At 44.2% G+C, this 12,523-nt stretch overlaps 1 protein-coding gene across 1 annotated transcript; it reads right to left on the reverse strand.

The window, feature by feature from the left end:
- Positions 1–10,399: 10,399 nt before the first annotated feature.
- On the reverse strand, positions 10,400–12,252 carry Cartpt (CART prepropeptide). The gene is made up of 3 exons (XM_021208735.2): positions 11,994–12,252; positions 11,475–11,558; positions 10,400–10,665 (listed from the first exon to the last, which is right to left on the reverse strand). Exons 1-3 carry the CDS (start codon positions 12,150–12,152, stop codon positions 10,558–10,560), a joined length of 351 nt encoding a protein of 116 aa, XP_021064394.1. The 5' UTR covers positions 12,153–12,252; the 3' UTR covers positions 10,400–10,557.
- Positions 12,253–12,523: the final 271 nt, after the last annotated feature.

The following is a 12,523-nucleotide window of genomic DNA, read 5'->3' on the forward strand; positions in this document are numbered from 1 at the left end:
CCTTGGGCCCATCTTCACTTTCCACCAAGCAGAACTTTCTCGTTGCATCAGGATCGCTTTTTAGCAGGCGAACTTCTCTGCTGTGTTCCTGGAGTCTGGCTGGGCACTGGCACATGGTAGGTACCAAAGATTTGTGAAATATGGAATGAGGGGATAGATAAATGGTTATGTATCATGTTGGGCATTGACATAAGACAAAAATATTTATTAGCATTTTAGAAATATAATCCCATCAGTTGTTAGAGTGGCAAAGCAGAAGCCCAGCTCACAGAGACTGGTAGATCTCTGTGAGCCTGGGGCCAGCCTGGTCTACATAGCAAGTTCCAAGGCAGCCAGAGCTACACAGTGATACCCAGACTTGAAAGAACCCATTAGAAAGAAGGAAGAAAGTTCCCAATGTATACCCACAACATAGCAAACAACGGAATAAATGCTTATTAAATATGTTTTTTTTTTCTCAAATTCCCTTTCCAGATGCCTCCTCCTATGGAGGCATCACCATATCTACCCTGCCACAACACAGATTCTCCCTCCATCTCTCTTCTTCTCTGTCCCTCCTCTTCCCTCTGCTTATGAGGAGAAATGTAAAAGAGAAAGAAAAAGAAAGGCACAGTTGTTAAAATAATCACATGACTTAAAGAGCAGTGAGTGCTGGCCTCATGTGCCAGCCCAGGGCTCTCGGTTTCCCCTTTGGGTTTGTGTGTGAAGATGTCCAGGCAGATCTGTGCCTGGTAAAGTCTGAAGCAGAAGATGCTGGTGCTGATGTCTCCCTGTGGGCGTTCATGCCGTGGCCCCTCTATAGTGCCTTGTTTCAAAGCCTGAGGAACTGGCCTACGTTGTACATGCCTGTAATGCCAGCACCTGGAAATAGAAGACACTTGGAAAATGTAAGGAGTTTAAGATTTAAAAATACATTTAAAAATATATATAGCAAGCAATTATTTAACATAAAGTGTATTTGGTCCTTATATTGTCTGGGAGGGATGTAGAAATATTTTTATCAGTATAATACTTTCTCAGCCTCCCTCACAGTTAAGCTAGTAGCTGTGCTACAGGATACTCAACTAATAAGATGGGGTTACTTTATAGCTTGCCCACACAAGCATAGCTGTGTGTGATTTCTCCTCTTTGCATGCCAACCATGAAGACCGCCTTATAAAATGGACCATTACAAGAAATAGGACTAGATATTTCTGGTGTTGTTAGCAGAAACACATTTAGGAAAAAAAATTCTGTCTTCACTCTGATATTGGAGTTAGTGGGTCAGTGGCTAGAGTTATTTTTGCTAACAAATATCCGAAGTGGTACTTTAAAGCAAATTTATTACTTTGGAGATATGCATTAACCTCCAAAGTATTAGAAATAAGCAAACTACCTTCCAAGAAACTAGATGGTAAATCCTAAAAATGCATGAAGGACTCTAGCTTGAACGTAGTTTGGGGTGTATGCTGCAGGTTCATTGGGGAGCTTGGGACCCAGTGCAGTCGTACTTAGCTGAAACAAGGTATACTGTCCTCAGAACGTAATTAATCCAAGACTTTTATGGGAAAGTTATTTTAAAAATTAGTGAAGAATGTGGAAGGAGGTCTAACTAGAGACTCTGCCATGTTCATGGTTTAAAATATAAGTTCTCCTCATTAGTTACAAACACAATATAATTCCAAGCAATGTCTATTTTGGTTGGTGTTGTTGTTAGCTTGACACCAATTAGAACTGCTTGAATGGGAAGCTCAGCTGAAGAGCCGTTCTGATCGCTTTGATTGATGGGAAAAGTCCCATCCTGATTGTGAGCTGCTCAGAGGAAAGGAGGTGTAAGCAGAAGGAAGATGGCTCCGCGTTTGCTCAGCTGGCTTCTCTTTTGCTGCTGAGTCAATTTAGCATGGCTATTGCTCCTTCTGCTTCCAATTCCTTCACTAATATCAGAACTGTGGGACAATGGACCTTGCCAGGAAACTTGGTAAGGTAGAGCAGATCTGAGTTCCGTAAACTTGGTGGCTACACACCTGAAATGGTAGGTGGACCCCTGCTCCCAGGAACACATTCCTGGCCTGGAATTCATGCCACACTTCCTACATAAGGAAACATGTCCTGTGGTCACGTAGGCCCAGAACAGAGTTCTCCATGCTAATGAGGAACCTAGAGGCCCTGAGGATTTAGCCAATAAGTTTCCCCTTCCCAGACATTCCTTCCTGAAAAAGGTATTTAATCTCTGGTCCACCCTAAGAAGTTGGTATGCATCCATTTTCTATGAGGAACAATCAATAAATAGTTTGGAACCAAAGACTATCTCTTCCATTGAAACCACAATGGGGGAGCATGAAAAAGGCCTTTGCCTAGAGTGTCACAGTCTAAATCTCCCGTAGATGACTTCACTGTTCCCCCAGATATCCACTGCCACCTTTGTTGATGAGCTAAGCTGTAGCTCCCAGCTCTGGCCCTGGGCTAGACAATGTCCTCAACCTTTGGGCTGCCAATGGTTCCAGACTTGTTGCAGCAGACCCTCCGACACTTCATTCCTGACTTCTCTGTGCGGTTCTCCAGCAGCGACTCGAGGCCCATAAGTCAGGGAACCCCAACTTTGGCTGCATCTTCCCACCCCTGGAACAGTGTCTCAGTGCTTCTCTAAAACCCACCACCCGACATGGAATAAGCCCAGTCAAGCTCTCCAGGGGGGCGGAAGGTAGTCCCACCCAGAACCAATGTTTCTAGGTTTTCTTGGAGGACTAAGGACCAGCAGCTCTCCAGCAACCTCTAGGCTTTCTGAAGCACACTGGGGCTGCTGAGATACCCAGCCTTGTGGACTGAGAAGCTACAGGGTTTGGGGCTCCCATAGTGAGAGATAGCAACTGTGGGACAGACTGCTCAGGCAACCCACCTCAGGGAAGAAGCAACTGTCAATTTCTCAGCTTCTTGGTTCTGAGGCAACTGTTGCTACTATTGTAGCATAAGCTGCCTTAATACATATTCACTCACAACCTACTGGTTCTGTTCTCCTAGAGAGTCCTGACTACTTTAAGTATACAAGAAGCCTTTACATTCTTGCTGATACTAGAATTCACATGTAAACATAAAGTATCAAAGTAACTAAAGTACTTAAAAATGAACCCTAGAGATGAGGAGGGAGAACACTGGTCCACCAGAGGAGACACTGGGAACTGTTCTAATGTTCCCACTTGGGCTTCCTTATTGCTGGTAACTGGGCCATGCTATTCCCCCCTGAGTAGTGACATGGATGGAATCAACCTCAAACAGTCACCCTGAAGCCACAATAAAGAAAAAAGCAGAAGCAAACATAAAACCTACTTAATAATTTTGCCTATGAACTGACACAAACAAGAACACTGTGTTCCCTCCCTTCAAATCAAACAGATGTCTGCTACATCTTCACCAAGAACAGTTTTAGTCTCACCATGGTCTGCTCTCATTAGAGAAAATATTCGTTGATGATGATGGAGGGATGGCTCAGTGGTTAGAAGATCTTGCTGTTCTTGCAGAGGGCCCAAGTTCCTTTCCCAGCACTCCTACTGGGTGACTCACAAGTGCCTGTAAATCCAGTCCCAAGAGACCCAGCACCCTCCTTTGTCCTCCATAGGTATAAAATATGCACACATATATACAATTTTTTAAGTTGTCATTTGTTTTATTAATCCTTAGAAAAGAACTGAAGAAAAAGGAATTCCAGTACATTGAAATAAAACTAAACGTGTTTTTAAAAATGTACATTGGAGTATTGCACAACAGACTTGACCACAAATAAGAGAAAATTTGGCTGTCTAATGGTCTTGGGTTTTTCTGGGCTTCTAATTATTAGAATGATTGTAATATACATGCATGGGTCTGTATAATTCAGTGATTGTTTCTTGTTGCCCACTTTGTTTTAGTCACAGCTTTTTCTGTTTTAGAAGACTCACGAGTACACATATCTTCAGGGTCCTGATGCTGTGATAAACATTATCACCAAGCAATGTGGGGATAAAGGGACTCATTTTATTTACATTTCTACCACTAAGTGGAGTCAGAGCAGAAACTCAGGGCAGGAGCCTAAAGGCAGGAACTGAAGCAGAGGCCATGGAGGAATCCTACATATTAGTTTGCTTTCTATGCTTGCCAGTGATGTAATCCTGTAAGTATTTGTCAAGTCTGTAATTTTAATTACTTTCTATGTCATTTTTATTACAAGAACACAGAAAAAATTATTGTGATGAAGAGAAAAGTAAAACTGAAATATTGAAAAATAGTATTTTAAAGATTTATTATATAGAATATATCTGTACATATATAAATGTTTGCCAGAATATATGTGCATATGCATGTGTACCACTGTATGCAATATCTACAGAGACCAGAAGAGGACGTTAGATCCCTAGAAACTAGCATTACAGTTGGGTGTGACCTTGTCTAAATAAAGGTAAAACAAACTAACAAAAAACAAGCCAAACTTTAAGACAGCATAAGAAAAATGCAAAAGAATAATAACAAAGGGGTCAGGAGGTAAAAATTCAGATTGGTCATGTATTAACCTACCCAAGGTGGTTCTTTCCAGCTCAGTTTGCCTACGTTAGGAGATCTTTCACAGGCATGCCCAGCTCTGACCTAGTCAAGATAATTCCTCATAGGCATCCCAGAGGCTCATCTGCTTGCTCAGTCTAGATTCTGCCAAATTGACAATCAGAATTAATGATCATATCATCTAAGAGAGAATTGCATTTAAATACCAGTTTGACAAAAAAATAAATACTGAAAGCTGAGCCGAGGACAGTCCCCCACTTCATTGCAAGCCCTGCTTTCCTTTGAGATGTTCCTGAACTGTCATTTCACCTGGCATCTGATCAAGGCCACAGCAAACACCTGAGGGATGGGGTCAAATGACCAAGGCAAAGGGATAGCGTGAAGCTTTCCCATAAGGTACCACTTTCTGAGTTCGTGGTTGTATTGCTTCCTTTTCTGTTGTTGAGATGAAATAAAAAAAAAATCAATGACAAAAACAACTTGCAGAAGGAAGAGTTTTTTATTTTGAGTTATGGATCCAGTGGTCTGGATGAACCCATAATGACAGGCACAGCACAGCTGCAGACCGCAGGCATGGTGGCCGGAACAGGAAGCGGAGAGCTCACAGTCTCAACTGCAAGCATGAAGCAGAGCGGGCAAACTGGAAATGTTACCGGTCTTTAAACTCTTAAATCCTGCCTCTAGTGACACATTACATCCAACAAGGACCACACCCCCAAACCTCTCCAAACAACACCATGAACCGGAGACAAAATATGTGAGCCTATGGGGGAATTTTTCACTCAAACCACTGCACCGGTCATCTTCCGGTTGTCATCTTCCGGTTGCCATCTTCCGGTTGCTCACCTGTGTTGTCTTTGGAATTCTGAGCATCCCTCCACTGGCTGCAATCACTCTATCTTCCCCTCCTTCTTCCAACCCCTTTCCTTAATCACGTCTAACTCATTCCCTTTCTACTTTGAGAGCAGACTATACCATTTGCTCCCGCTATGTCCTTTGTAAAAGTTGGCATGACATGGCTTTCAGGGCTTTTACGTTGCTATTCAGTCTATTGTCACTACTGGGTGATAAACTCTGGGAGGACAGGGGCTGTCTGACTTATTCCCCACAATGTTCTCAATGAGTCATTTGTGCAAAACAGAGAAGTGGATGGAGTGAGGAAATGAGCTATATACAAAGTATCTTTCGGATGTGTCCAGTGCTACAGACTCATGTGGTATCTTGCTAAGGCAAGATCCGTGAGGAGGATAGTTGATGTTTGGAGACAGAATAAATGAAACTCAGTGGACAGTGGTGTACATTTGCATAGCTAGCCTTGCAACGTGGTGATCTTCAGTTGGTTGTGAGAGGCACAGCAGAGAATTATTTTTAGTGTTCCAGGTGGTCCTGGTCGCTCCTGCTGACATGTACAGATGCATCAGAGGCCTGGCTGTTTCTGCTGGATTGTGCCAATGCTGCTGATTCATGTTTGATATTCTGACACTACTAAACGGGACTGCTGGTATCCTGACAAACACAGATTGGAATTGCTACAAAGAGCTACTTCTGAACAGGTCCATATCCCCTTTGCCCTCTTTACCATCTTCTGTCCCCTACCTTTGGATGGTGAGTTGGAAGGGGAGTCAAAGAATTTGAGAGCCTTTATTAAAAGAAAGTTTTTTTTTTTAAAAAAAATAACTGAGCCTACATAGCTCAGAGTTCCAGAGGCTTTAGGAAGCTTAGCAAAACTATCCAAAGGGCTCATTTATACTATATGATTTCAGCTGGACATTGTGTACATGCTTGCAATCTTAGCATTTAGGAGGCTGGTGCAGAGAATTTGAGTTCAAGGCCAGCCTGGGCTATGCCACCAGACGGTCTCTAAGTAAACAGACTACAGAGTCCTAGACTCACTTTCCTAAGGACAGTCCCCTTATTCAGATGTGTCCTATCAAGACTGGAAAGGGGCAGAGGTCTATGTGTTTGCAGTGTGCCCCACACAGCCCTCCAGATTCTAGCTCTGTGCAAAACATACAATAACTATAATTACTGTAGGATGTTGAGACCTTACAAAAAGGGAAAGTTCTTGACTGCTATGAGGACCACTGCTGTGGGTGCATCACCCCTGTGCCTTCCTTATATCTCTTCCACTGCAGCTCTGTCAACAGTCAGACCTACCAGCCACTCTCATGCCTCCCCTGGGCCTCACTTGTAGATGGCTCCCTTTCTCATTAAAACTTTCTTAACCTTCGGTCTTTTTTTCTTATACCTTCAATAATTAAACACAATGAAATATTCTATTTGAAGAGGAGCCAGAAAGGTAAAGTTACTTTTAACAAGAAATTTAAAAAAAAAATTTTTTTTTTATTAATCATCAGTGCAGACTGTCATTCACATCATGAACTTGAAAGCTGGACCTCCAGATGAAATGTTTGGCAAAGGCCATTTCACACCCAACTCAACAGAGTCCCCATCATTAACTGCTCATAATATTCTCAAGACTCTACTCTTTGTCCTGAGCTGCTCTCTGTTGCTATCTGACCGAAAACAACTTGGGGAAAGGGTTTTATTTCAACTTACACTTCCTTCACCATTGCACTGTGACTGTAGGCTGTGCCCCCCCCCCAATCAATTAGCAACAACAACAACAACAACAAAAATACTCCCAGGCTAATCTAGTGGAGGCCACACCCTAGTCCAAGCTCCCCATTCCCAGGTGTGTCAAATTGACAAGCAAGATTAGCCATCATGTTCTTCCTAGACAAGAAGGAAGGAAGATGCCATAGAGCTGGAGGCGAGGGGGACTGGGTTGAAGTGTTTGCTGCTTTGTATTCCGTTGCTTAAGTGTGAAATTCCTCCAGGATCTCCTGCCTTGGAATAAATATTCTGGGCAGTTCTAAGTGTCATGGTCTCCAAGAGTTCGGCCTGAGCACTCATCAGTGACTAAAGCTATGTCCTCTCCAGACTTAGTTAGGATTGACATGACTAGATACACTTATGAGTGTTGAGAAAGTTAGAGTTTTAGTGGAAATTATTTCTGGAAAAGTAGCAGACTGTGATACTGCTTAACAATCGTTTGTAGTGCTTCAGGATTAAAGCATACCGAATTATAATCACAAATAGGGTGTCTGGGGGGCAGGAATCGAATGGAAATGTGTCCTCCAAAAACCACATTGACCCCTCCCCCACTAAACTACTTTCTATTAAGCAAAGTTCATTTTGGGAAATTAATAACTGTTGGCATCCAGAGTGACATTAAAGGAAAAGATAAAGAGCAATCAAAGAGATCAAAGCAAAGGGGAAAAAAAAAACCCACAATTTGGAATTGTATAATCAAATTCTATAATCTCTCTTGGCTTCTGTTTTGTACTCTGAAAACTGGTAACTGTATCTCCTTGCAAGATTAATTAGATTAGGCATGATAATCAAAACAATAAGCACATGGCAGATGATCATTGTCCATGAGAATGCTTCCTACCTGTGCTCCCCATCTCCTCAAGAATCTGCAAAGCTTTCCTTTCAATTCTGCTCTTCTGCCTGTGCCTCTTGAGTTTGGATTACAAAGCTCTTAGCAACTGCTCCTCTCCTAATGGGGCTGCTTAAAAGTCACTTTCACAGGCGGTGGTGATGCATGCAGGTGATCTCAGCCTGCAGGAGGTGGAAGCAGGAACCTAGGGAATTCAAGGGTTGCTTCAAGCTACTTAGGGAGCCAAGAGCCAGCCTGTGCTACAGGAGACTGTGGTGTGTGTGTGTGTGTGTGTGTGTGTGTGTGTGTGTGTGTGTGTGTGTTACTTACTCTAAGGGGAGCACAGAGGTGTGTTTAAAAGTTAAGAAATGTAACATTTAACTTTCTTTTCTATTACTTGAGTTGATATTGCCTCCCACCAATTTCCCCTTGTTTATCTAAAAACTAATAATATTTAAGCAAATTTTCTTTATCTTGGATAGAGAGTTTCTCCACAGGTATATTGGCTGTGACAATGAGTTAGTCTCACACTCCTCAAGCCTCTGATGAGAACTCCCTTTCTCAGAATGAACAGCCTCCAAGAGGAGCATATTTTCCAATCGCGGGGCTGCCCAGAACTGGAATGTAGGTCTTTTGGTAGAGAGTTTGTACTTGCCTAGTGTGCACAGAGCCCTGAGTTTGATCCCCAGACCCATCTAAACTGACTGTGTTGGCACATGGCTGTAATCCCAGGACAGGCAGAGATGGGAAATTCAGAAGCTGAAGGTCATCCTCAGCTACATAACCGGCTTGAGACAAGACTGAGTTACAGGACACCCTGTCTCAAAAAGAAGAACTGCCAAACAAGGGTCCAGGTTTTCCATCTTGTTTTAAGTGTGCCTATTTTGTGGTGCTGAATTTCTCTTCAGAAGCCACACCCATAAAGACACTCAAGCTGTCAGGCCATGGCCGAGTAGCCTCATGATTGTGAAAGACTAAATATTATGCTCATAGTCAAAATTGTCTGGGACTATCTTTAAGAAAGTAGCCTCTTGTTTTCCTGATTGAATACTTTTCACTAATTGCCTTCCCCACTATGCATAAGCTACTAGTCAGTGTGGAGTCCTTGGTAGGCCTCCAGCTCTGATCAACCCTAAAGCTAAGGCTAAGGAGAGCAGCTAAAATATACAACAGACTTCCTCATCTTGCTGTTGTCTGCCTGCCTAAAGCTCCCACCAATGTACTTGCTGGATGTATTGATTTATGATTTTCTTTGTTCTGTGGATGTAAGAGTTTATATAACTTCTTTCATTCCAGAGAATGTCATTGAAGGTAACTTGAATACATGTACCCAGAAGTTAGCCACTTAGATTTGGTTCAGAATAAACCATTTGTTGGCATTAAAACAGGGTTATTGTATATAGATAGGACTTATTGATTTACACACACACACACACACACACATTCAAACATAGGTTCCCTATACATGTGACATTTGTTTTTCTGAGTCTGACTTATTTCACATAACAATGATTTCCAGTTCCATACATTTTTCTGAAGATATCACTTCACTTATCTTTATGGCTGCACACAATTCCATTGAGTGTCTGTAGCACATATTCTTCATTCTTTTGTTGTTGCACATCCACGGCGATTCCATTCCCTGGCTTTTGTGAATAGTGTAGCAATGAACACATATGTGCAAGTGTCCCTGACAAGGCTCACTGCTGATACCAAGGTCTGAATAAGTAACAGTGCATTTGTCATCTCAAACCCAACCATCTCTACCCCTCCTCTCCCTGTCTCTCTCTCTCTGTCTCTCTCTCTCTGTCTCTTTGTCTCTCTCTGTCTCTTTCTCTCTCTCTCTCTCTCTCTCTCTCTCACACACACACACACACACACACACACGAGGGAGAGAGAGAAAGACAGAGAGAGAGAGAGAGACAGAGAGAGAGAGACAGAGAGAGAGAGAGAGAGAGAGACTACCACCACACTTCTGTAGTTAGCACACAGTATGTATACTGAAGCTGGTGTAACACACTCCTAATTAATGATCAAAACTCCTTGGAGCTGAGGTGCTGCTCTCCCAATAGACAGCTATTTTTAAAATATTTCTCTTTGAAAACAACAGCATGATTAATCCTATTATTCCTATTTAAATTACTTATGTAGAAAGAGCCATGCACTGGGAGCAATTGTTAAAAGTGCTTTATTATGTGTAATTTGTACATGCTTCAATTTGTGTTGCTTTAGGGTAACTTATTTTCCGGGTTGTGATGTCATCTACCCAAATTAACTAGATCTAATTCTCATTGTGACACACCACATACAAAAATACAGTTTTAGAGCAAAGTTCCTCTTCTTCCCAGAAAGGTTCAACAAGAATGTGTCAGATGGATAAAACAAGAAAAGAACACTTTGCACACATACCAACACCATTCAAGGCATTCTCCGTCACACAATAACGTCAAATCTTTTATTTCAAAGCAGCAGGGGAAGAGCCCACCCGCCCTCTGAGGGGAACGCAAAATTTATTGTTGCTAAAGCCAGGCTCCAGGGATAAAGGAGCGCTCCTTTGAGGGAAAGAGGGACGATGGGAACTGAAGGTGGAGGCTGTCGTCCCTTCACAAGCACTTCAAGAGGAAAGAATTGCAGGAAGTTCCTCGGGGACAGTCACACAGCTTCCCGATCCTGGCCCCTTTCCTCACTGCGCACTGCTCTCCAGCGTCACACTGTCAACAACACAACCGGTAGTTACTAGGGTCCCAAGGGAGCTTCCTCATGGGAGAAAGGACCAGACCCCTACCATCAGTTCAGGTCGAAGCAGTCAGATCCGAAGCCCAGGGGGCGTCGGGCTTATAATTTCAGAAAGAGGATATTTAAAGGAAGACATTTAAATGACTGATCCCCTCCTCCTATGTTCTTCTGCCCTTGGGGAGGGACCACAATTTCAGCTTCCTTTTCTCATTATCTAAAGAGGGGAAAAATCACCCAGATTCTTGCATCTAAGAAATATACTATATATTTTCTCATAACCTTTGTTTTCTACTTTCCCACTTCCTTGCCCAAAGAAGGAAAAAGTGTTTGTGTGTGTGTGTGTGTGTGTGTGTGAGAGAGAGAGAGAGAGAGATTTTTACCTAGAGCTGTACAACAAAGGTGGCCAGTCCCGAAAACTTTTTATCACAGAATTTAAGAAAAGAAAACAACAACGAAATGATACAAATAAAGAAAAAGAAAAAAAATCTCATGGTGCTCCAGAAGGAATTAAAGAGAACTGAATAGATTCAAGGGCTCTCCCATTTGAGATGTTTCAGGAAGTACTCCCACTCAGATCTTAAGACTGTTTTCTGGCCCTAAGCAGCCTGTTGTCTCTTGTTCTTAGAGACCAAGGAGCAAGGGGACGAGGGCAGAAGCAAAGAGGACGTTCCAGATAAATTCTTCACCTAGCTGCTCAGCCACCTGCTAGAGTAAAGACCATGTGTAAGATTCTAGTCAATCTTTTCTCGTGGAAAAGTAAGGAAAAGGGGACCCGGAGCCTTACCATGGGGACTTGGCCATACTTCTTCTCGTAGATCGGAATGCGTTTACTCTTGAGCTTCTTCAGGACTTCTTGCAGCGCTTCAATCTGCAACACAGCGCCGGGAGCCCGAAGTTGCCGCCTTGGCTGCGAGCCCAGCGCAGGTGCTCACTTTCAGCCCAGTTATAAGGAGCCCGGGACACACAACCACGGGGCAGCAGGACTCGGGGGACAAAGGGGAGTAGATACTGGTGGAAAGGAAGCCAGGCGGGCAAAGTCCCTAGACCTGACCTCACCTTCCAGTGCCTCCAAGGTGCACACTGCCCAGACCGGCCACAACTAGGGATTCGCTCGACAGGCAGCCCACAGCCCGTGAACTCAAATATCTTTGTCTGGTAGAGGGTACCCAGGGTATTTTTTAAAAATCCAGTGTCAGGGACTCTCTGCCCTCTGGGATGGGACTGGGATAGAGAGGGGCGCACGTAAAGCAAGGGCCCTGTGGTAGTCCGGGGTGGGGGGACCCGAGGCGAGGGAAATACTGACCAGCTCCTTCTCGTGGGACGCATCATCCACGGCAGAGTAGATGTCCAGGGCTCGGGGCTGCAGCTCGGCGTCCTCCTGGGCACCGGCGCCCAGCAAAGGTAGCAGTAGCAGCAGGGCGGCGCCCAGGAGGGGTAGCAGCCGCAGGCGGGAGCTCTCCATGGTTCTGGACCGCCTAGCTGCTCGGGCACTGCACTCTCCCGCTTCTTATAGCCGGTCGAAATCGGGTGCCGGGAAGAGGGAGGGGGAGAAGAAGGACGGGGGTGTGGAGGAGAGCCCGGGTCAGCCGTCTGTAGGCAGCGCTCCGCTGCCGTTTGACGTCAATGCCCGCCGGGCTCCGGGAGCCCGGGAACGAGGCTCTGCGCACAGATGGGCTGGAGCGCAGAAAACAAGACCCCGTGCCCCGAAACGCTGTCCGCCCTGCAGCCAGGGACGCTTCCCTAGGGACCAGAGCTGAAACTGAGGGGCAAAAGGTGAGGGATATGGAGAGCAGGAGGGCCCGCGAAATGGAAAATGCCTTCGGGGCAATGAAC

Source organism: Mus pahari, chromosome 11, assembly GCF_900095145.1.
Source record: "Mus pahari chromosome 11, PAHARI_EIJ_v1.1, whole genome shotgun sequence".
In the NCBI taxonomy this organism is placed as follows: domain Eukaryota; kingdom Metazoa; phylum Chordata; class Mammalia; order Rodentia; family Muridae; genus Mus; species Mus pahari.

Bases quoted from the DNA above. Each gene is read 5' to 3' on its own strand.
- Cartpt (XM_021208735.2), bottom strand. From the start codon at position 12,152: ATGGAGAGCTCCCGCCTGCGGCTGCTACCCCTCCTGGGCGCCGCCCTG. The intron at 11,559-11,993 runs GTCAGTATTTCC...GCTGTGTTGCAG, and splicing joins CGTCCCACGAGAAGGAGCTG to ATTGAAGCGCTGCAAGAAGT. The intron at 10,666-11,474 runs GTAAGGCTCCGG...TGTTGTTGACAG, and splicing joins AGTATGGCCAAGTCCCCATG to TGTGACGCTGGAGAGCAGTG.